Source organism: Mustelus asterias, chromosome 9 (assembly GCF_964213995.1).
Source record: "Mustelus asterias chromosome 9, sMusAst1.hap1.1, whole genome shotgun sequence".
Lineage (NCBI taxonomy): Eukaryota > Metazoa > Chordata > Chondrichthyes > Carcharhiniformes > Triakidae > Mustelus > Mustelus asterias.
The window spans coordinates 41,575,691-41,596,469 of NC_135809.1; the positions used below are offsets into that span (position 1 = coordinate 41,575,691).

The window sequence follows — 20,779 nt, forward strand, 5'->3', positions numbered from 1 at the left end:
ACCTCAGTGGGCAGAGAATTCCAGAGATTCACCACCCTCTGGGAGAAGAAGTTCCTCCTCAACTCTGTCTTAAACCGACCCCCCCTTATTTTGAGGCTGTGTCCTCTAGTTTTAACTTCCTTACTAAGTGGAAAGAATCTCTCCGCCTCCACTCTATCCAGCCCCCGCATTATCTTATAAGTCTCCATAAGATCCCCCCTCATCCTTCTAAACTCCAACGAGTACAAACCCAATCTCCTCAGCCTCTCCTCATAATCCAAACCCCTCATCTCCAGTATCACTTGCCTTGCTCTCTTCAATAAAATCAACTATTATTTGTCTATATATATCTAACTTAAGGGAAATATAGTGATAAACTTATGTTTGTATCTTACTGCTCCCTAAAATGTCTGTAATTCCAAAAGCACATTATCTAGATGTTTTTAAATGCCTTCCTATTGATGGTGGGTGAACAGTTTTATACCACCTGTATCTACTGCAATTCTCACCCCACTCCCAACATGTTATCACACATATGCACAGAAATGGAATACACTGATAAGATTGTACTGCAATCATTAGGGTACAAGCATTGTTCATTTTGTGTCATTTGAATTTTTATTTTTGCACTGGCCCAGCACAACCGCCCCCCCCCCCCCCCCCCCCACCCCACCATTAGCGTCCTCGGGCCAATTTGAAGGTGTTGCACACGCGCTCTGATAAGACACTGGTTGCTGTCTCCTCCCCTGCCAGTCCCTCTAAAGGCCCCACGATGTCTCCAGTCCTTTTTTTAAAGTTAACTCTTTGATGTTAGCAAATGTTCAAAATGATAACATGGCTGTAGTTTCACACCTTAATCACAACGAGTTTCTTCTATATTGGCTGGAGTTAAGGAGCGGCTCTTCAAACAGTAAAGAACATTTATTGTGTGATCTGTGGTAATATGTCCAGGATATAAGTTCAAGATATTATGAAAACTGATGATTTGATATGAAATACAAATTTGTTTCAGTTAAATCACAATTGATAAAGTTAATGGGGAATAACACATATGGGCATTAGCTGGGGAATCAACACCCATTGCAGCAAATTAGGAAAATATAATGTTGTTGATTTTTTTCAGGGTTGTAAATCTGTACCAATGTATGCCCTATTTCGGGTTAAAAAATATTGTAACTAGGTACTAAAGCAAAGTACAGCGGATACTGGAAATCTGAAATAAAAGCAGAAAATTCCAGAATTACTCAACAGGCCTGACGGTATCTGTGGAGAGAGAAACATTTGAGTTAAAGTTTTCTTCAGAACACGCCGTTAGCCACAACTCGTGCAGTTCATCTGACGAGCAGATTGGCGTCAAATGCTAGGAGCAGCATAACTGCAAGATGGGATCACAATTTTAGCTTCATATTGTGACTATGGTTACTTGTGTCAAGTGTCCTTTTATGTTTTTAACAAAATAAACTGGGAAAAGCTGAGGGCTGCCGGCTGAATCATAAAATCTGTATTTTGTAGCATTTGATCTATTTACACTCGGGAATGCGTTAAGTTTTCATTTAAGCAGAAAATAACTTGACAATGAGAAGTGCACACACTACTGCCCCTTTGGTAATGTTGGGGGTTCCCAGGTTTTGGGGCTTCCCAGGTTTTGGGGGTTTTCGGGTGAGCTTTCCAGGTGTGGGAGCTTCTCAGTGTGAGGAGCTGTGGAGTTGGAAGTTTCCAGATATTGGAGGTTCCAGGTGAGAAGAGCTATGGTGTTGGAGGTTTCCAGGTGTAGGGGGTTTCCAGGTGAGAGGAGCTGTGGTGTTGGGGGTTCAACATGAGAAGAGCTGTGGTGTTGGGGGTTTCCAGGTGAGAGAAGCTGTGGTTTTGGGGGTTTCCAAGTGTCGGGGTTTCCAGGTGAGAGGAGCTGTGGTGTTGGGGTTTCCAGGTGTTAAAGGTTTCCAGGTGAGAGGAGCTGTGGTTTCCAGGTGAGAGGAGCTGTGGTGTTCGGGTTCCCAGGTGTTGGGGGTTCCAGGTGAGAGGAGCTGCGGTGTTGGGGGTTCCATGTGAGAGGAGCTGTGGTGTTGGGGGTTTTCAGGTGAGAGGAGCTGTGGTGTTAGGGGTTTCCAGGTGAGAGGAGCTGTGGTATTGGGGTTTCCAGGTGAGAGGAGCTGTGGTGTTGGGGTTTCCAGGTGAGAGGAGCTGTGGTGTTAGGGGTTTCCAGGTGAGAGGAGCTGTGGTGTTGGGGTTTCCAGGTGAGAGGAGTTGTGATGTCGGGGTTTCCAGGTGAGAGGAGCTGTGGTGTTGGGGTTTCCAGGTGAGAGGAGCTGTGGTGTTGGGGTTTCCAGGTGAGAGGAGCTGTGGTGTTGGGGTTTCCAGGCGTTAAAGGTTTCCAGGTGAGAGGAGCTGTGGTGTTGGGTTTCCCAGGTGTTGGGTGTTCCAGGTGAGAGGAGCTGTGGTGTTGGGGGTTTCCAGGTGAGAGGAGCTGTGGTATTGGGGTTTCCAGGTGAGAGGAGCTGTGGTGTTGGGGTTTCCAGGTGTTGGGGTTTCCAGGTGAGAGGAGCTGTGGTGTTAGGGGTTTCCAGGTGAGAGGAGCCGTGATGTTGGGTTTCCAGGTGAGAGGAGCTGTGGTGTTGGGGGTTTCCAGGTGAGAGGAGCTGTGGTGTTGGGGTTTCCAGGCGTTAAAGGTTTCCAGGTGAGAGGAGCTCTGGTGTCGGGTTTCCCAGGTGTTGGGGGTTCCAGGTGAGAGGAGCTGTGGTGTTGGGGGTTTCCAGGTGAGAGGAGTTGTGGTGTTGGGGGTTTCCAGGTGAGAGGAGCTGTGGTGTTGGGGGTTTCCAGGTGAGAGGAGCTGTGGTATTGGGGTTTCCAGGTGAGAGGAGCTGTGGTGTTGGGGGTTTCCAGGTGAGAGGAGCTGTGGTGTTGGGGTTTCCAGGTGTTAAAGGTTTCCAGGTGAGAGGAGCTGTTGTGTTGGGGTTCCCAGGTGTTGGGGTTTCCAGGTGAGAGGAGCTGTGGTGTTGGGGGTTCCACGTGAGAGGAGCTGTGGTGTTGGGGGTTACCGCTGTTGGGGGTTGCCAGGTGTTAAGGGTTTCCAGGTGAGAGGAGCTGTGGTGTTGGGGGTTTCCAGGTGAGAGGAGCTGTGGTGTTGGGGTTTCCAGGTGTTAAAGGTTTCCAGGTGAGAGGAGCTGTTGTGTTGGGGTTCCCAGGTGTTGGGGTTTCCAGGTGAGAGGAGCTGTGGTGTTGGGGGTTCCACGTGAGAGGAGCTGTGGTGTTGGGGGTTACCGCTGTTGGGGGTTGCCAGGTGTTAAGGGTTTCCAGGTGAGAGGAGCTCTGGTGTTGGGTTTCCCAGGTGTTGGGGGTTCCAGGTGAGAGGAGCCGTGGTGTTGGGGGTTTCCAGGTGAGAGGAGTTGTGGTGTTGGGGGTTTCCAGGTGAGAGGAGCTGTGGTGTTGGGGGTTTCCAGGTGAGAGGAGCTGTGGTATTGGGGTTTCCAGGTGAGAGGAGCTGTGGTATTGGGGTTTCCAGGTGTTGGGATTTCCAGGTGAGAGGAGCTGTGATATTGGGGTTTCCAGGTGAGAGGAGCTGTGGTGTTGGGGTTTCCAGGTGAGAGGAGCTGTGGTGTTGGGGTTTCCAGGTGTTAAAGGTTTCCAGGTGAGAGGAGCTGTTGTGTTGGGGTTTCCAGGTGAGAGGAGCTGTTGTGTTAGGGTTCCCAGGTGTTGGGGTTTCCAGGTGAGAGGAGCTGTGGTGTTGGGGGTTCCACGTGAGAGCAGCTGTGGTGTTGGGGTTTCCAGGTGAGAGGAGCTGTGGTGTTGGGGGTTTCCAGGTGAGAGGAGCTGTGGTGTTGGGGTTTCCAGGTGTTAAAGGTTTCCAGGTGAGAGGAGCTGTTGTGTTGGGGTTCCCAGGTGTTGGGGTTTCCAGGTGAGAGGAGCTGTGGTGTTGGGGGTTCCACGTGAGAGGAGCTGTGGTGTTGGGGGTTACCGCTGTTGGGGGTTGCCAGGTGTTAAGGGTTTCCAGGTGAGAGCAGCTGTGGTGTTGGGGTTTCCAGGTGAGAGGAGCTGTGGTGTTGGGGGTTTCCAGGTGAGAGGAGTTGTGGTGTTGGGGGTTTTCAGGTGAGAGGAGCTGTGGTGTTGGGGGTTTCCAGGTGAGAGGAGCTGTGGTGTTGGGGTTTCCAGGTGTTGGGATTTCCAGGTGAGAGGAGCTGTGATATTGGGGTTTCCAGGTGAGAGGAGCTGTGGTGTTGGGGTTTCCAGGTGAGAGGAGCTGTGGTGTTGGGGTTTCCAGGTGTTAAAGGTTTCCAGGTGAGAGGAGCTGTTGTGTTGGGGTTTCCAGGTGAGAGGAGCTGTTGTGTTAGGGTTCCCAGGTGTTGGGGTTTCCAGGTAAGAGGAGCTGTGGTGTTGGGGGTTCCACGTGAGAGCAGCTGTGGTGTTGGGGTTTCCAGGTGAGAGGAGCTGTGGTGTTGGGGTTCCCAGGTGAGAGGAGCCGTGATGTTGGGTTTCCAAGTGAGAGGAGCTGTGGTGTTAAGGGTTTCCAGGTGAGAGGAGCTGGGTCTGTGAACCGGCAACTACAGGGTTAATGCAAAGTGAAGTGAATTGTAAGAAGTTGGTTACCTAGGGAACGATTCTTACCGTTCCATCTGGGCGAGACCAACTGTGCGCTGGAACTGCGGGGGGAGTCTGAGCGCAGCCGACAGCGCGGCTTCAACACCGGGAACCGTCTGCCGTTCCTGCCCCGAACAAAAGCCAAGAGGGTGAAAACGGCGGCTCGGCCTGTCCCTGAGCAGAGCGGGGGGTAGGGGTTCTGGAAGCGCGGTTCTTTTTCCTCCTGCTTTTAATTTCCGGGGACACCCCCGCGATGGAAAATGCTGCGCGCCTGCCAAGTGGGTTTGAAAAGATCAGACAAAGGCCGCAGGAAGCCCCGGGGCTGCAGGCGTGAGAGAGACAGAGCTCCATGGAGGAGGAGGAGGACAGAGCGGGGCTGTAATCATTACAAAAAAAATACAACTCCGCCGCCTGCTTTTTGTTTTGCATTTTACAGTAATGCAAGGCAGGGTGAGAATGCATGGGCAGCCGCGCCTCTGGGCCGAGGGGGCAGCCTCGTGAAGCTGCTTTTCCCGATGCAGCCGACAGCTTTTGCAGTTTGAATCCGACTGCGCAAGCAGCAGCAGGCGGGTCACGTGACGCAGTCCCGGGGATCGCGAATTGATCGATTGACCAAAAAAAAGAGACAGAGAGAAAGAGAGCGAGGGGCCAGTGGGACACCGCTGACAAATATGGAGACGCACATCTCGTGTCTCTTCCCGGAGATTTTAGCCATGATCTTCAGCTATCTGGATGTACGGGACAAAGGGCGAGCGGCGCAAGTGTGCGCGGCCTGGAGGGACGCTGCTTACCACAAATCCGTCTGGAGGGGGGTCGAAGCCAAGTTGCATCTGAGGCGAGCCAACCCTTCCCTCTTCCCCAGCCTGCAGGCCCGGGGCATCAGGCGGGTCCAGATCCTCAGCCTGCGGCGCAGCCTCAGCTATGTGATCCAGGGCATGCCCAACATCGAGAGCCTCAACCTCAGCGGCTGCTACAACCTGACTGACATCGGCCTGGGCCACGCGTTCGTGCAGGAGATCCCGTCCCTCAACGTGCTCAACTTGAGCCTCTGCAAGCAGATCACCGACAGCAGCCTAGGCCGGATCGCCCAGTACCTCAAGAACCTGGAGGTACTGGAGCTGGGCGGCTGCAGCAACATCACCAACACCGGCCTCCTGCTCATTGCCTGGGGCTTGCACAGACTCAAGAGCCTCAATTTGAGGAGCTGCCGGCATGTCTCGGACGTCGGCATCGGCCATTTGGCTGGAATGACCAGGAGCGCTGCGGAAGGCTGCTTAAACCTGGAGTATCTGACTTTACAGGACTGCCAGAAACTCTCGGATCTCTCACTAAAACACATCTCCAAAGGCCTGACCAAACTCAAGGTGCTTAACCTGAGTTTCTGCGGGGGGATTTCAGACGCGGGTATGTTGCACCTATCACACATGACCAGTTTGTGGAGTCTCAACCTGAGGTCCTGCGATAACATCAGCGACACCGGCATTATGCATTTAGCCATGGGCAGCTTGAGACTGAGCGGCTTGGACGTTTCCTTCTGTGATAAGATAGGTGACCAGAGCCTGGCTTACATCGCGCAGGGCTTGTTCCAGCTCAAGTCGCTTTCCCTCTGCTCCTGCCACATAAGTGATGACGGCATCAACAAAATGGCCCGGCAGATGCACGAATTAAGGACCCTAAATATCGGGCAGTGTGTGCGGATTACAGACAAAGGACTGGAGCTCATAGCTGACCACTTGACCCAGCTGACAGGCATTGATCTGTACGGCTGCACAAAAATCACCAAACGGGGTTTGGAAAGAATAACGCAACTGCCCTGCCTTAAAGTTCTTAACTTGGGACTCTGGCAGATGACTGAGAGTGAAAAAGTAAGGTGAAAATTTTTGTTTTTTTAAAAAAACACTTAAAGAATCGCCGCCATTGCTGTCAAAACAGGAGTATTCTGTTTTATTCCTCCAAAAAAATTATGACTTTATAACAGTGGTGTTCGTTTTGTTGTAAATTATACGGCAAATTATTTCCACACCGTTGCTATCAAATAAGTTGCAGTATTCCCATCCTTCAACATAGTTTTCACAGCAAAAACAAAAAGTAATTTTGATGGTGTCACTGTTTCTGGAATCTGGTTATACTTTTGTTTTGATGATATGCATATTGCTGATAGACACATTCAAGGCTACCTCGTTTTCTTTTGTGCCCTGAAATTGAGGAGTTACACAGTTTAAGGTCTGTCCTTAGAGCAACGTTTTCCCTCCCCGGCTCTGGTTGGCCTCCAGCGTTACTACCCTTTTGTTGGACAAAAAGAAATGAAAATAAAAGTTGGCTGGAAACATTTTTACAAAGAATCTATGAAGCACACATGACGCTGGTTTTCGTAGACTTGGCTGCACCCAAGTCAAAAACCACCGGACTATATAGTTTTATGCAAAGGAAATAATAAACTGAAGTTGGAATCTAGACGCCTTGATCTGGCAGCTGTACAGGTTTTTTCTTTTCGGTCGACACTTAACAACAGTTATGGGGGACTTATTTCCCCCGTCTTTTCAGAAATGATTAAAGCCTGTTCTACCTTAAATAGGGCGACCACGTCAAGTGAAGAATCATCGATTCCTGAGGTTTGAATGCCTGTCAGGGCCATGATGCAGAGACAGGCAGTTAGTTACTGAAGGAAAAAAAATATCCTGCTGATCAACCTATATTTGAATTGTACTGTATGTGAATTTGTAAATGATACTTAAACGTTTTATATTCTTACAGTAAACGTTAAAAAGCTGATATTTATATAATAAAGACGGGAAAATATGAAGTATGTTTTGGAAAAAAAAGTGTCAGTGCCCCCATTGTGTGTGATCATTTTGAAAAGTACGGTGGTGGAAGTGGGCCAATGGCGCCTTGTTGTCAGTGACGAGATGTAATCGAGGGCAGCTTTATGGAGCCTTGTTCTGTCTGATCAGGTTTCCTTTTCACCCGGATGGTCTTTCTCTCTACATTAGACACATTATCCTGCAACCTTCCAGATGATTTCTGGCGCATTTTAAATAAGGGGGGGGGGGCGGGGAAGGAAGGAAGGTTGGTGGGTTGGGCCAGCCCCGTGCTGGCGCTGCATTGTTGGGCAAAGTTAAAAAGCTACAGCGCTCTCCTTTTCTGCTTGTCCGCTCATGCATACCTAATGGCTTAGTATGCAGCTCCCTCAGGATTCTCGGCCTGCCCGAGGTTTTTTTTTTAGCATTCCTGTCCATTTCTGAGTGCGCCTAATCGGCTTTTCAAGCAGAAGCAAGCCTGCTCCAAGACTAACTTACAGCAGCAGTTTTTAAAAACGTGGGTAGGGAAATTAATATTTACTGCAACTTGAACTGTGAAAGTGATTTTTATAACTTTTTTTAAAAAGTGTTTTAATAGTCTAGCAACCACTTGCATATTAATTCACCAGATTATTTTTTTAATAAGCCAGTGTTTTGTTTTCAACTGACAATAGCAAAATATCTTAAAAACTTGGTTGAATATGACTCCTTTTTTTAAAAAAAAAACCCTATTTTTGTTGAGATTCCCTTGGTCTGGAATTTTCCAACCTCCATTTTAATAAACCCTCCTAAATTTACTTTGGTGGGTTTTCTTCTTAGGTGGAAATGGCCTCAAGCTGCCAGAAGTACTTTTTTGATGCAGCCCTGAATACCATCATATTGTACATGAGGTTTTGATGGGTGATGTGCCAGTTGCCTCTTCCAACTGTTCCTTCCACAATCCATCATAGATTGGTGTTGTATGAAAATGCATTTTTCAACTCTACATTTTTTTCAATGACAGATCAAGTGGAACTGAAATCCTTTAAAAGGAACAGGTTATTTTTTATCTTTTCTATTTTGGCCAAATTCACCAAAAGACAAAACAAATACCATATTTTTACAATATAAATCTTGCAGGAACATGTCAGAAATAAAATTTTAAGAAGTGGAAGTAAATGGTATGGAGGTGGTGACACAGGACTGTCACTACTCCTCACCATATTCCATTACATGTTCTGTAAATCAAAAATTACTAGCCGTGGTCCCCTTCCTCCTGCTCCAGTGTGAGGAATGTCAAAACCTGCTTAACATGGTAACATGCAAACAGAATTGAGATGATATGACGGCAAAAAGAGGAATGTATTGTTTTTAACCTGAGGATATCAGCCAATCTCTTAAATAGGGTATTTATGTAGTTGGATGTCAAATGCAAACTTCTCTCCAATTGGTTAAAATTATTTTCCTATCAGCCACAATTTTAACTGATCTATTTGCAAACTTTAGCATCTTCATTAGAAATATAATTATTTAAAATTCACCACATTTAATTACCACCTTCAAGGTGAGGGTAATTGCAGTAAATAACAAATCAATTTTTATACCTTTACCTGACCCCTCAGCCAGCAGCTGGGAAGAAATGGCATTTGTGCCCTGGACACTCTCCCATTCTTAAAAATGCCAGATATTCCAACATTCACCTTTTTGAAGATGTTCTTCCCTCATCCCCACATAATATTGTAAGTTAATCATTATGCAAAATTGTTCATGACTTGTGAATAATAGCTTTTGTCATAATGAAATGTGTGCTGTGTTAACACAGGATCAGTTAACACCACAAATGTGTAGAGACCACTAACAGCCACTCTGGATTAATATTGTGTATAAAAGGGTAACATGACCACATAACCAACAGTGGGCAGGTTGTGGTGTCTAATGATACCCACAAGTTGCCTTAGAGGGATTTCAGTTAAGTCAAGTTTCATTAACCAAAGATAGATTCAGAGACAGTGAAATATACTAGATCTACAACTATTCCTTGATTACAGAAGACTTGTGTGTGCAGTAGGATGGTGTATACACCAAATGGCCAATGATAGATCTTTGTGTTATTGAAGATAGGATATGTTTGATGTCTTAAAATTATGTAAAGGATTGTTAAAATACAAGTTCAATCTAAGTTTTTTTAAAAAAAAGATGCATCAAGATTAAAACAGAATTTCTTTTCCATTCTGTAATATCAGGAATGAGAAATTTCTGCCGTTTGATGAATTTCCAGTTTTCAGGGTATGGAAATTCACTCTTGAAAAGGCTTTTTCAGCCTCTACCTCTGATTGTTTATACGCTCAATCTCATGCTTGAAGTCCAGGCGTAATCCATGAACTTCAAAATGTAGAGCCCCTTTGGAGTTCATGCCCAAACTCCAAATGCCACCACTCAGCCTATGAAGAGGCTGTGCAAGAAGAATTGGGAAGAGGGAGTGAAAGGGATAGGAGGTTGGAGAGCTCTTGAGTGAGTTGGGGTAGAGGGAGTTGAGAGGGTCTGCTGGGTCTGAGGGGAGTTGGGAAGAGGGTCTGTTGAGTGAGAAGGGATGGGAGGAGGATTGAGAAAAGGGTGCTGGGTGAGGGGAGGGGGTTTGGGAAGAGGAAGTGTGTGGTGTGGGCGAGGGGCAGCTTATAACGGATGTGGAAGGGGGGGAGAGGGGCTTCAGAGTCCTCTGTCACCAGAGAATATGGAGAATGTGGCTGAAATCTACGCGTATAAAAGACATTTTTACAAAGTACTTTAAAAACACTTCACATTATGATTATATGTTGCCCTATAATAGATAAACAATAATTATATACTAGTTGTTACTATGCTGCTTTATTGCTGTTGCTGGCGTCAGGGGTTACATTAACTTTCAGGAGTTTGGCTTTGTTGCCCATCCCTAATTGCGCTTGAGAAGGTGAAGTGTTAAAATGGGGTGACATTGGAAAATAGTTTGTGAAGCAGTGCTATACTCCTTTGTTTTGCATATACATAATCCAGTATGGTCATGTTCTGTTACTGATTTGGACTTCATCCTGTATTACGTCCACTCACTGCATTGAATGCTAAAATCACTTTCTACAAACTCATTGGTTCACAGTCTTGACGGTAATGGAGGTAACCAAAGGGAAAATAATTGTTTCTACCCACATGAAGTCAAATAATTCCACCCATTTGAAATGGCCTTGAAGTATTTTCATTTCACTACAGATCATAAAAAGTGCTATAATTACAAGATTCATTGTCACAAAGAAATTCAGACTTTTTTGTCTTAGACAACTAATTTTTAAACCTCTTGCCATTCTGATCTATGTCATTTGTTGATTGATGTATGAACACAAAACAAAAAGCTGACCTAATTATTTTTGTCCTGATACTGTCAGAACAGCACAAGTATAGTTTCCATATGTTATGGAAGTCTTAACTCAAACACCCAATTATTCATAAATAACAATTCATGGTATTCTATGATAGTGAAAATAAACCTGGATCGTGTGGCTGTACTGTTTCTGACAGTCACATTGTATTAGTGCAAACCATTAATGAAATCTTATGGTGAGACTGCACTGTAATATTCTCACGTTTTACAGGAGTGATTGAGAATGGGATTACTTGCAGTGTCAAAATCAAATCATGATAAGAATTTATATATCTATGCAAAATGTTATTATCTTGTAGAATTGTCCTAGTTACAGATTAGATTAGATTATCAATTAGATATAGTAGAGATTACTAGAATACACCTTATTGGGTACTACCTTTCCTGTATTTAGAGTATTTTAGTGCAAAACACACTTTAGCAGCTTAGCCTTAAGTGATTTCAGATTTTCTTAGGCCACTAGATGTATTTTGTATTATTTGAAAAATTGTACTGTTGGTATAAAATGACAAAAAAAAACCTTATTTTGATGTTAGGATGACAAATCTCACTGAAGAAGAATGAATCTTTTATGTTTTGATTAAAAAAGGGCATAAATCTTCCCAGGTGTTAGAGAAATACTCAGTTCCATTACTAATCAGGCTACAGCTTGAATTATTTCTGTATCTGCTCTAATTACACAGATTGACAACCAGACATTTGGCACTTTTTTAAAAGAAATATTTAAGTTGACAATGAAAATATACTTTTATGAAATATATTCGTGTTCTCACCCAGACATTTGGATATAGGTCATATTATTTAAAGGGATATTGTCAAAAGAGAACTGTATAGTTAAAATGGAGCAAAAAGCATTCATCTTCGATGTTGATAAGAGTTTTGAACCAACAGATTTGAAGATAAGGACCTGATCTCCAAAAGAACATTCTGCTTGAAGATTACTTGAACACTGTTAAAGTCAATGGTGTAGACAAGATAGAATGTTGGTGTACTAATATATTGCTCTACTGAATAACACAATTTAGTTTTCCTTGGGACAAGCGAGCAAAGACTAGTTATTTCCCTTTTAGGGTGGTTCAATTCAGAGGCTCAGAATTTAGGATTACATATACTCCCATTAAACAGTGCAGATAAAAGTTTCAAAAATAGTGGTGAGGGAAGAGGAATAAGGGGAAAAAAATCTCAGTAGCCCCACAACCAGCTGATTGGCTTCATATTTATGGGTTTTGTTGATAATTTGTTCTTTGTATTCAAAACAAAGGCAACAGCACACCTGCAAACCTGGTGGTTCAAATGGATGCAAATTAATCAAAACAAAGTGGCAACCAACTAAATAAACATTTGATAAGTCCAACCCCTCATCACATTATTGGACTGTCTAATTATGATTAGAGATTGTTACAACATTCTGTGGACTTGGACTCATATATAACCAATCATTCTCTAGTGAATAGTTTCATGATCCAGAAATCAAAGGTCAGCTCCACAGTTACAGATGATGCATCGAAGTAGGGTGTGCCTACTATAAAATAGGAATCAAGGGAATGAAGCATTTTCAGTAATTGTGATGTTAACCAAAGTGAGTCAGTAGCTTAATTACTACAAGTTACCAGGTGACGGGAAAATAACTGCAAGGTTAACCAAATAAGTGGGAGACTCAACAAGGAGATTGTCGGATGACAACACAGGTCAGTTAGTTGAGTGAGCCACTCGTAGAGTAAGTAAGTGCATATTTTCTTCAATTTTAGTAAAAATAGTAAAGTTATGATAAAGCAGTAGCATTTCCACATTATACATAGTAAAATGAATAAACAAGAAAATAGTTAGTGGTGGAAGAATGATATGGTATTCTCAGTAAATTGAAAATATCTCACTATATCTGAAGTAATTCATTTAGAGATATAGTCACACAGTATCTAGTGTGAGTGCTTTGCAAATGAATGAAGTAAATTGGAGGTGGAGCAATATCTGGAGTTGGATGACAGACTTATTACTGAATTGGAGACAAGGTAACCGCAATGTCCAGTGTAAATTGGGAATAAAGGTAACCTTGGGGTATTATGAGGGATTGAATTAGAGCAAGTGATTTTCTAATAGCTTAATAATTCTGGACCACTTGCTGTGAGTTTTCTCGCTGTCTTCATTTCTAAATGTTTGTTGCAAATATATTAAGTGTACTTTGAAGATCCAGAAATCAACTAATGTATTTTCAGGGCTAAAAGAATGTACTGTAGTGAATACAAGTATATATTTATTTCTGCCTAGACTGTACCATCACATAATCTGTAATGATTAAGTCAATTTCCCCCTCATCTTGTAAAGGACACTGACCCTTCGTAGGGGATGATTCCAGAGACAGGAAACTATCTAGTACCTTGACAAGTGTCACTGGGTTATTTGGCAAGACATGACCTGAGAGTTAAATCTCATACATGGACCCAATGCCCACATGTTGATTTTCCAACAGGAATCACTGGCGAGAAATCATGAGCACGATCCTTGAATACTTGCTTTTTCCTTCAAAGCAGAGGAGCACTAAGGAAATTTGAACAATCCATCTGAAATCAACTTATTTTAACCAAATGGAAATCCATCCTGGTACTTAGTGTTTAGTGGATACTAAACCAGATAGTGCCTTTACCCTCAATGCTATCAAGGGAGCCGTTTATTACTGACTGGGTGGGATTTTCTGGCCACAAGGCCGGAAAATCCAACCTGAGGTCAACGGACCTTTGCATGGTCCATGTCCCGCCCACCAAGATTCCCATGTCGGGTGAAACTTCTGTTCACTGAGTTAATATAGTTTATGTTGCATCTGAAGTCTGATTGTTATTTTAAGACAGTTCATACCTCTGTTACCTCTCCACTCAACTACTCCAAAACAGTTCCAGCCAGTCTCCCACATTCTATTCACTGCAAATTTGAGGTTAACCTAAATTCTGTGGCCCATGTAATAGAATCCCCACAGTGCAGAAGGAGACCATTTGAGCCTGCACTGACAACGATCCCACCCAGGCCCTATCCCTGTAACCCCATATATTTACCCTGCTAATCCCCCTGACACTAATGGACAACTTATGGCCAATCCACCTTACTCGCACATCTTTGGACCTGTCCTTGCTTGTAGGCCCGTTCACCTATCACCCCTGTGCTTGCTTACCCATATTGCTCCTACTTAAGCAATGCCTCAGTTTCAAAGTTCTAAACCTTGTTAGTCCTTCCATGGCCTTACCCAATAATCTCCAGCGCCACACCCCTCTGAGATATCAACGCTCCTCTAATTCTGGCCTCTTAGCATCCCAAATTTTAACTGCTCCATGAATGGTGCCTGTGCCTCTAGTTGCTTAAGCCCCAAGCTCTGGAAGTCCCTCCCTAAACCTTTTCACCTCTTTATCTCTCAGCTCCCTTTAAGGTGCTTCTACATCTTTGACAAAGCTTTTACCTATCTGCCCTAATATCACCTTGTGTCGGTGGCAAATTTAATCTTCTAATGCTCCTGTGAAGAGACCTGGGACATTTTATGTTAAAGGCACTAAAAAAGTTTGTTTATTAGTGTCACAAGTAGGCTGACATTAACACTGCAATAAAGCTATTGTGAAAATCCCCGAGTTGCCACACTCCAACGCCTGTTCGGGTACACTGGCTATATGAATGAAAGTTGTTTTGAAATGACTTAAATTAAATTAATTCAATTAGCACAATCATAGCATTCAGTTCATGGCCATGTTAGATTCACCAATGTTTAAAATTCTATTTATTTCTGTTAAATTTATACTTAATCCAGATTCAAGTTTTATTTGAAGTTCATCCCAGTGCTATAAACTGGACTGTTTATTCACTCATGCAGAGCTTGATTAAGTGCACCATCCTAGTCAGTGCTATAGGATACAACATTCTTTTTGCAGGCTCAAGCCTGTACAAACATCTATAATTGTTTTGCAGGTTTTATACAGCAATTAGAAAGGAAGGTATGGATAGTTACAATGATCTGAATGTGAAGAAACTTAATGCAGCTCCACCTGCAGTTTAAACTGGCATTTGCTCAAAACTGACAGAAGCAATGAAATCTAACCCACCAGAGGAGGGGAAAGAGGTGAGAGTTGGTTAAAAATAGTACTGATTTGGCATGCATACTTGATAATGATATATGGTGCTAAATGTAGGTTGAATTTTGTCACTAATCTATATAAGTTGGTTCCTGGAAATGTTCACCTCTTGTGCTTCTTAATAATCAAAAAGCATAGAAATAATTATTTTAACCACATTACACTATGTGCACGGTTTCAAATAGAGAATTTTATTTGTGTTTGGTGGCTGAATTAGCTCTATCTCGTCCTGTCATTGCTTAACTTTCTCATAGTGAAAAGGAAGAAGTGCTGAATCCCAGACCTAATGTTTGACAGCTGGGAGTGTCAGGGAACCAGACATACTGAACAAGTCATGCCCGACAGGGAACAAAGAGAGGCATGTGGGGAGGGAGGATCAAAGCCAAGTGAAAGAGGGCAAATCCAGACAGCCACAATGGTGTCATTGGAGCGAAGCAATCTAACCTAAGGTATGAGGGAAATAATTGTCAATCAGCAAATATTAAAATTTTACATCTTGAACAATGACTTTATCTTCCCAAATTAACAATTTTCTATTTTTGATTCTTAATGAGATTGTGTTAATAAGGGAAATGACAGGGTTCAAACAGGACTTTATACTATATAACAGCATGTGTGATACTTAGGACATAGGGTGATGTCATGCCCACTAGGGTTTTAATATGGTATCTATTAAAAGAAATAGACTTTGCAAGTAAGGAATTGAAACCCAAGCAGCTATTCTTTTTAAAATTACACTGCCCTAGTACATATAATCATAAAAAACTAACAGGCAAGAAATGACCAGCTAGTAAGTACATCAAGCCTGCCACAAACGATGAAGTCCAGACCATAAGAGTTACACACTTCTTCCCTCCTCTAAAATATTAACTTTCAAATTAGGAGCAGGAGTAGGCCACTTGGAGTCTGCTCTGCTTTTCAAGAAGAAAATGGTTGCTCAGACTGTAACCTCCCGCCTACCCCAATAATCAAGAACCTTTCTCTGCTTTGAAAACATTCAAAGGTTCTGTTTCATTGCCTATTGAGGACCTCTTCACTGTCACCTCACACCCACAGTCATGTGAGCTGAAAATGTGAAAGGAAAGTAGAAACCTAGGATCAATAAGGGAAAAATGCTCTGATGCTCTTAAGCAATCGAAACCTATCAGGAAGATTACATGGACCATTGTAACATGGATCATGGACAATGTAACATTGAAGGAAAATCTTCCACATGAAATGACCTTTGCCCCAATCAGGAATCATTCCCACTCCCTTTTAAAGGCATGCAGAGGGTTATAACTTACCATACCAGCTGGCAATGTATCCCAGAGATTCATATGTATCTGGGAAATTCTTCCATGTGTGGCATAACTTCTAGTCTTTTCCCACACTTAATTTTAATTTTGGGTTCAACTTTGTGTCCTCTGGACCTCTCCAAACAGTAAAATAGGAATAATCCTTCACAAGGGATGTTGTGCAGTCCTTAAATTATTTTATATACCTCTGTCAGATCACCACTAAGTTTATATTGCTTTAAAATAAGTAGGCCATGGTCCTATTTAGCCTAGCTGAGTAGATGAGGGTTTTTTTTAGCTAGGAATCATTCTATTAGCTCTCCTCTAGACCTTTTCCAAGGCCACTATATCGTCCAAAATTGGGCACAGTACTGTAAATGCTGTCTGTACAGCAACATATATAGTGTCAAAATGGTGTCCTTTAATCACTGAATACAACTCATTACTTTGCTCGATTTAGCTACAGCTTTCTTAAATTAGTCATGAATCTTCAGCAATCTGTACACAATAACATCAAGATGTTAAAAAAACTCTTTCGACCTCTTTCAGTACTGATGTCTATAGTATCCTGTGTTGGCCCTACCAAAGCGCATGTTGCTACATTTATCTAAATTAAATGTTTTTAGTTCATTAAATTGATAAAGATAATCATTCAGGCTGTAAAATTTGTTGTGAATTTGCCTGGGGAGCATGTGTCAGTTAATGACTACATCCTACGTGACTGAAACCATGAGTCATCCCTACATGGATGACTCCATGTAGCTTCCAACATGGTTGATCAGAATATCCTCCTCCTTCCAAATTTGTGCCATACATATATACTGTATCCACAGTTTAGTTCTTTAAGGTCATAACAGAGTATATTGATGAGGGAAATCTAGCAAATGGTGAATAGAGATTTTCGAAGTAGTTTGACACAGTGCCACGTAGGAGGCTTACTAATGAAATTGGATAAAATAAATTAAAAGAACATGTAGCAGAATGAGTAGGAAATTGGCTAAAGGACAAAAGGACAGTAGTTTTCAATGCTTTTAAACTGGTTATCTCCTCAGATTCTGCATGCTTTATTTCAGTCAGTTTTGATGGTTAGGTACAAGATGAACAATATCAAAATTAAAACATAACACAAGTTAACTGAAAAGTGCCAAGAGCAGCTTAAAATTGCATGAGCAGATTGGGCAGTTCGATGTCAGATGACATTTAAAGTGAGAAATGTAAAATAATAGGGTGGAAGAATCAGGAGAGGATAAATGGTAAAACTTTGAAAGAGAGGTAGAGGATTGGACACATTTTTATAAGTGGAACTGTGGAATGCTAAGTTTTATAAACAGGAGCACAAAAGAAAGAGGTGATGTTAAGTAGTACAAATTACTGATAAAGCTTTTCCAAGCTTGGCATATGCCAAGAAAATATATCAAGAAGTTCTGCACCCAGAGCACATTGTTTTTTTAACCATTTTGATTGGGACTTCCTGCTGTTCACTCCTGGTGTGTGTTAGGAATAATGAATGAAGTGGAAAATCCCACACATTTTCTTCTGTTTTTGGAAGGATATGATGGAGAGTGTGCAGAAAAGATTTATTAAGATAATTGTAGAATGATGGTCAAGATGTTTGGCAGTACAGACTGGAATGGTTGTGACGTGGTAGAGAGGTAGAACTGAGGGTCTTCAGCTTGCATGTGGAAACTGACCCCATGTTTGTTGATTATGTTACCAAGGGGCAGCATGTATAAGTGGGTGGAGAAACCATTTCTGGAGAGGATCTGGTAAAGAAGGAGCGAGTAAGAGCTTCCCCATTGAAGTGAACTACAAATGAGAGGAATTGAAGGAGAATGTGTGGTCAACTGTGTCAAAGGGCTGCAGAGAGCACAAGGGGATGGGGGAGACAGCACGGTCATAGTCATGTTATTTATGAATTAGGCCATTTCAAAGCTATGGGATGGCCAATACCATGATTGGAGAGATTCAAACAGAGAAATACAGGGGGAAATTTGTCGGGATTTGAAAAGCAACAAAATGGTCAAGGATTTGGCAGGGGAAAGAGATGTTTCAAAGTTTGCAAAGATGAAAAGGTCACCGATGGCCCTGTGAACCGTGGAATTGATAATGGTGGTTTTCAAAATGAGAATGCAGAGCCTGAGGAGATCATTTTAGAATGTAAGCTAGCCTGGGGCCCAGAAAAGGAAGTTGGGTGGTCCGTCATTTGTGTGAATCAGATTGGGGGCAAGAATGAGTGTAGAGAGACCATGAGAGAAAATAAACAGCAATTCATTGATAGGGCTTGGTGGGAAAGGGAAAAGGAAGGGAAGCATCCACACAGATGATCTCTATCTTGGTGACATAAGTCCACGAGTTCCTCACACTTATTGGAGGTGAGGAGTTAAATGAAATGGTTGATAATGGAGAAACCTTTGCTTTCCAGGATGATCCAAGTGGTAGTTTTGGCAAAGGAAAGGGAGGTCCAATAGAGTTTGATGTGATTCCACCAGATTCAGTGATGAATAGCTAAGCATTAGAAATCCTCAAGCCTGTGCCTCTTGCACTAGAGGGAGCAAAGATAGGCCCATACTGAAATGGCTGGGATGAAAGTTGGTGAAAACTTTGTTGGAGACGAGGATATATCAAAGGTAGCGTTAGGTAGTAAGAGAGCAAATTAATGGCAGAAGATGTATTGTTAGGCCGTCAACCCACAAAGTACCCTGACGAGAAGAATGAATCCCCTGGCTTCATTAATTCTCTGGCTGCTGTTGCAAGGACGCCTCTGGTTTAGTGACATCATCACAGGTACCCTCCCCCACAAGATAACTAGGCCTTACATAGGAGTAACTGTAAAAGACACAGGCCAGTAGAGAAACAGCCAGAGTGAAAGGGAGGAGGGGGCAAGTGGAAGAAAGAACAATTGGAGGTAGAGAATGATTGGGCCTCCACAAGGGGGAAGAGTTTGTGACTGAGAGCTGGGTGTGGTTGGGAAGAGACTGGGGAATGGGGTCAGGGGTTTGGAGATTAGAGTACGGGCATCGGGGACAGAGGAAAAGAAGAGAGACTGGGATCCAGAAATGTTCACATGAAAATGGGAAAACAAACATCACAACTGAATTACTACTCCATGAATCAACTCATTCCTACATTACAACAGTGACTCCACTTCAACAGGTATTTCATTGGTTATAAAGAGACATCTGGTGTCATGGAAAGAGCTATATAAATGCAAGTCATTTTGTTTTCTTTTTAAACTCATAAATGGATAATATTTATGTCTCAACAGACTATTTCAGAGCTATGCTGGAAAAAAGAGGCTTGCACGTTAAAATAATTGCTTTAATTTGGAAAAGATTATCAAGTTTTGTTTTCCATTTAGTCCTTCAAACCGCTCTATTCAACAAATTAGGTAAATGACCTGAAGTTAAGTACAGAGGACATTCTGGAGTGAGCTATCACGAGATACTCGCACTATAGACTTGTTACTGCATCCCTTTTGTGGAAGCACCTGCTACATCTAAACACTCCATGAGTTACCACAAGGGAAGGTTCCTCTGTGCTCCAGATGTAGCAAAATCATTTTGCTAAAGAATATCTTTACAATTTCACTATACTAAGGCAACAAAGGAAATTCAGGTGTTGGCAGAATGATGTACTGTGGCTCTATGACACCTCATAAATAACACTTCAAATGGTTCTTGACTGCATTGACTGACAGAACTTTGCTAACTGCTAATTAGGCTGAAAAATCTGGGCTAAAAGCTTTGAATAGAATGAACTGATTTGTTTCAAATGCTTCTTCAGTAAGTTGAAAGTTCACTGGCAAGAATCTGATAATCTTTTCATATCCCACGAGTGAACCCAAAACTTTTGGAATGGAAATCAGGCTGCATCAGTTAATGTAACTGCATTTATGAATTGGGAGGGAGGATGAATGCTCAAATCATTGAATCCTTAAATAATCATCCAGCTTTTAGTTTAGTCGAGGGGTACCTGAAATAAAAATTTAAACAGGAAAGGAAGGAAAGTCAGAGTGAGGAAATTGCCTCAAGGCATAATCAATCACCACTGGGCAGTTCAGCTCGAGACAGCATTGGTAATTCAATCACTGACAACTCGCTGTAGTCTGCCATTGCGTCTCACAGATGCAGAGTAATGGTGGCTGCTGCTAAACTTTATATAATTTTGCAGCTCCCGGATCACTATCTGGGAATAGGGATGATGATGCACAATCTGAAGACAACGTCGGACAAGCCACTGTCCAACAACAACCAGCTGCACGTCTCCAGATTCGAAGGTGAGAATAAAAACCTGATATCCCATCACAGGCTGGGATTTTCCAGCCACGCTGTGGCAGTCCCTGCTGCAAAATTCCATTGACTTTTAGCAGAACTGGGTAAGGTAGGGCCAGAAAATCCCACTCACAAGAGTAAGGGAACATGTTTTAATAAAGTAGGTGGGATGTGTGATACTGAATGCAGAAAGTGATGCATAACTATAGGGGCATGAACTATAATATAGATTCTACATGATTTTCTTCAGAAGATATAAACATTTGAATTTTCATACCATCCAAAAATCATTCAATTGGATTTATTGTGACACTTTCCTTCACAGGGTTTTCTTGATGGTTTATCCTCCTGCAATGAGTAACATTTTGTGGCCACGAATGCAGGCACA

General features: G+C 42.8%; 2 protein-coding genes across 3 annotated transcripts in view; one reads left to right on the forward strand and one right to left on the reverse strand.

Moving 5' to 3' along the window:
• Window positions 1-20,779, reverse strand: part of wnt5b (wingless-type MMTV integration site family, member 5b) — a 127,208-nt gene that overhangs the window by 69,897 nt on the left and 36,532 nt on the right. The window lies entirely within an intron of this gene.
• The window catches only part of LOC144498641 (F-box/LRR-repeat protein 14), a 55,155-nt gene continuing 39,106 nt past the window's right edge, over window positions 4,731-20,779 (forward strand). For both annotated transcript variants that reach the window (XM_078220071.1, XM_078220069.1), the window contains exon 1: window positions 4,731-6,416. In XM_078220071.1, the coding sequence (XP_078076197.1) occupies window positions 5,223-6,416 (1,194 nt within the window). In that variant the 5' untranslated portion in view covers window positions 4,731-5,222. The remainder of the gene's footprint in view (window positions 6,417-20,779) is intronic.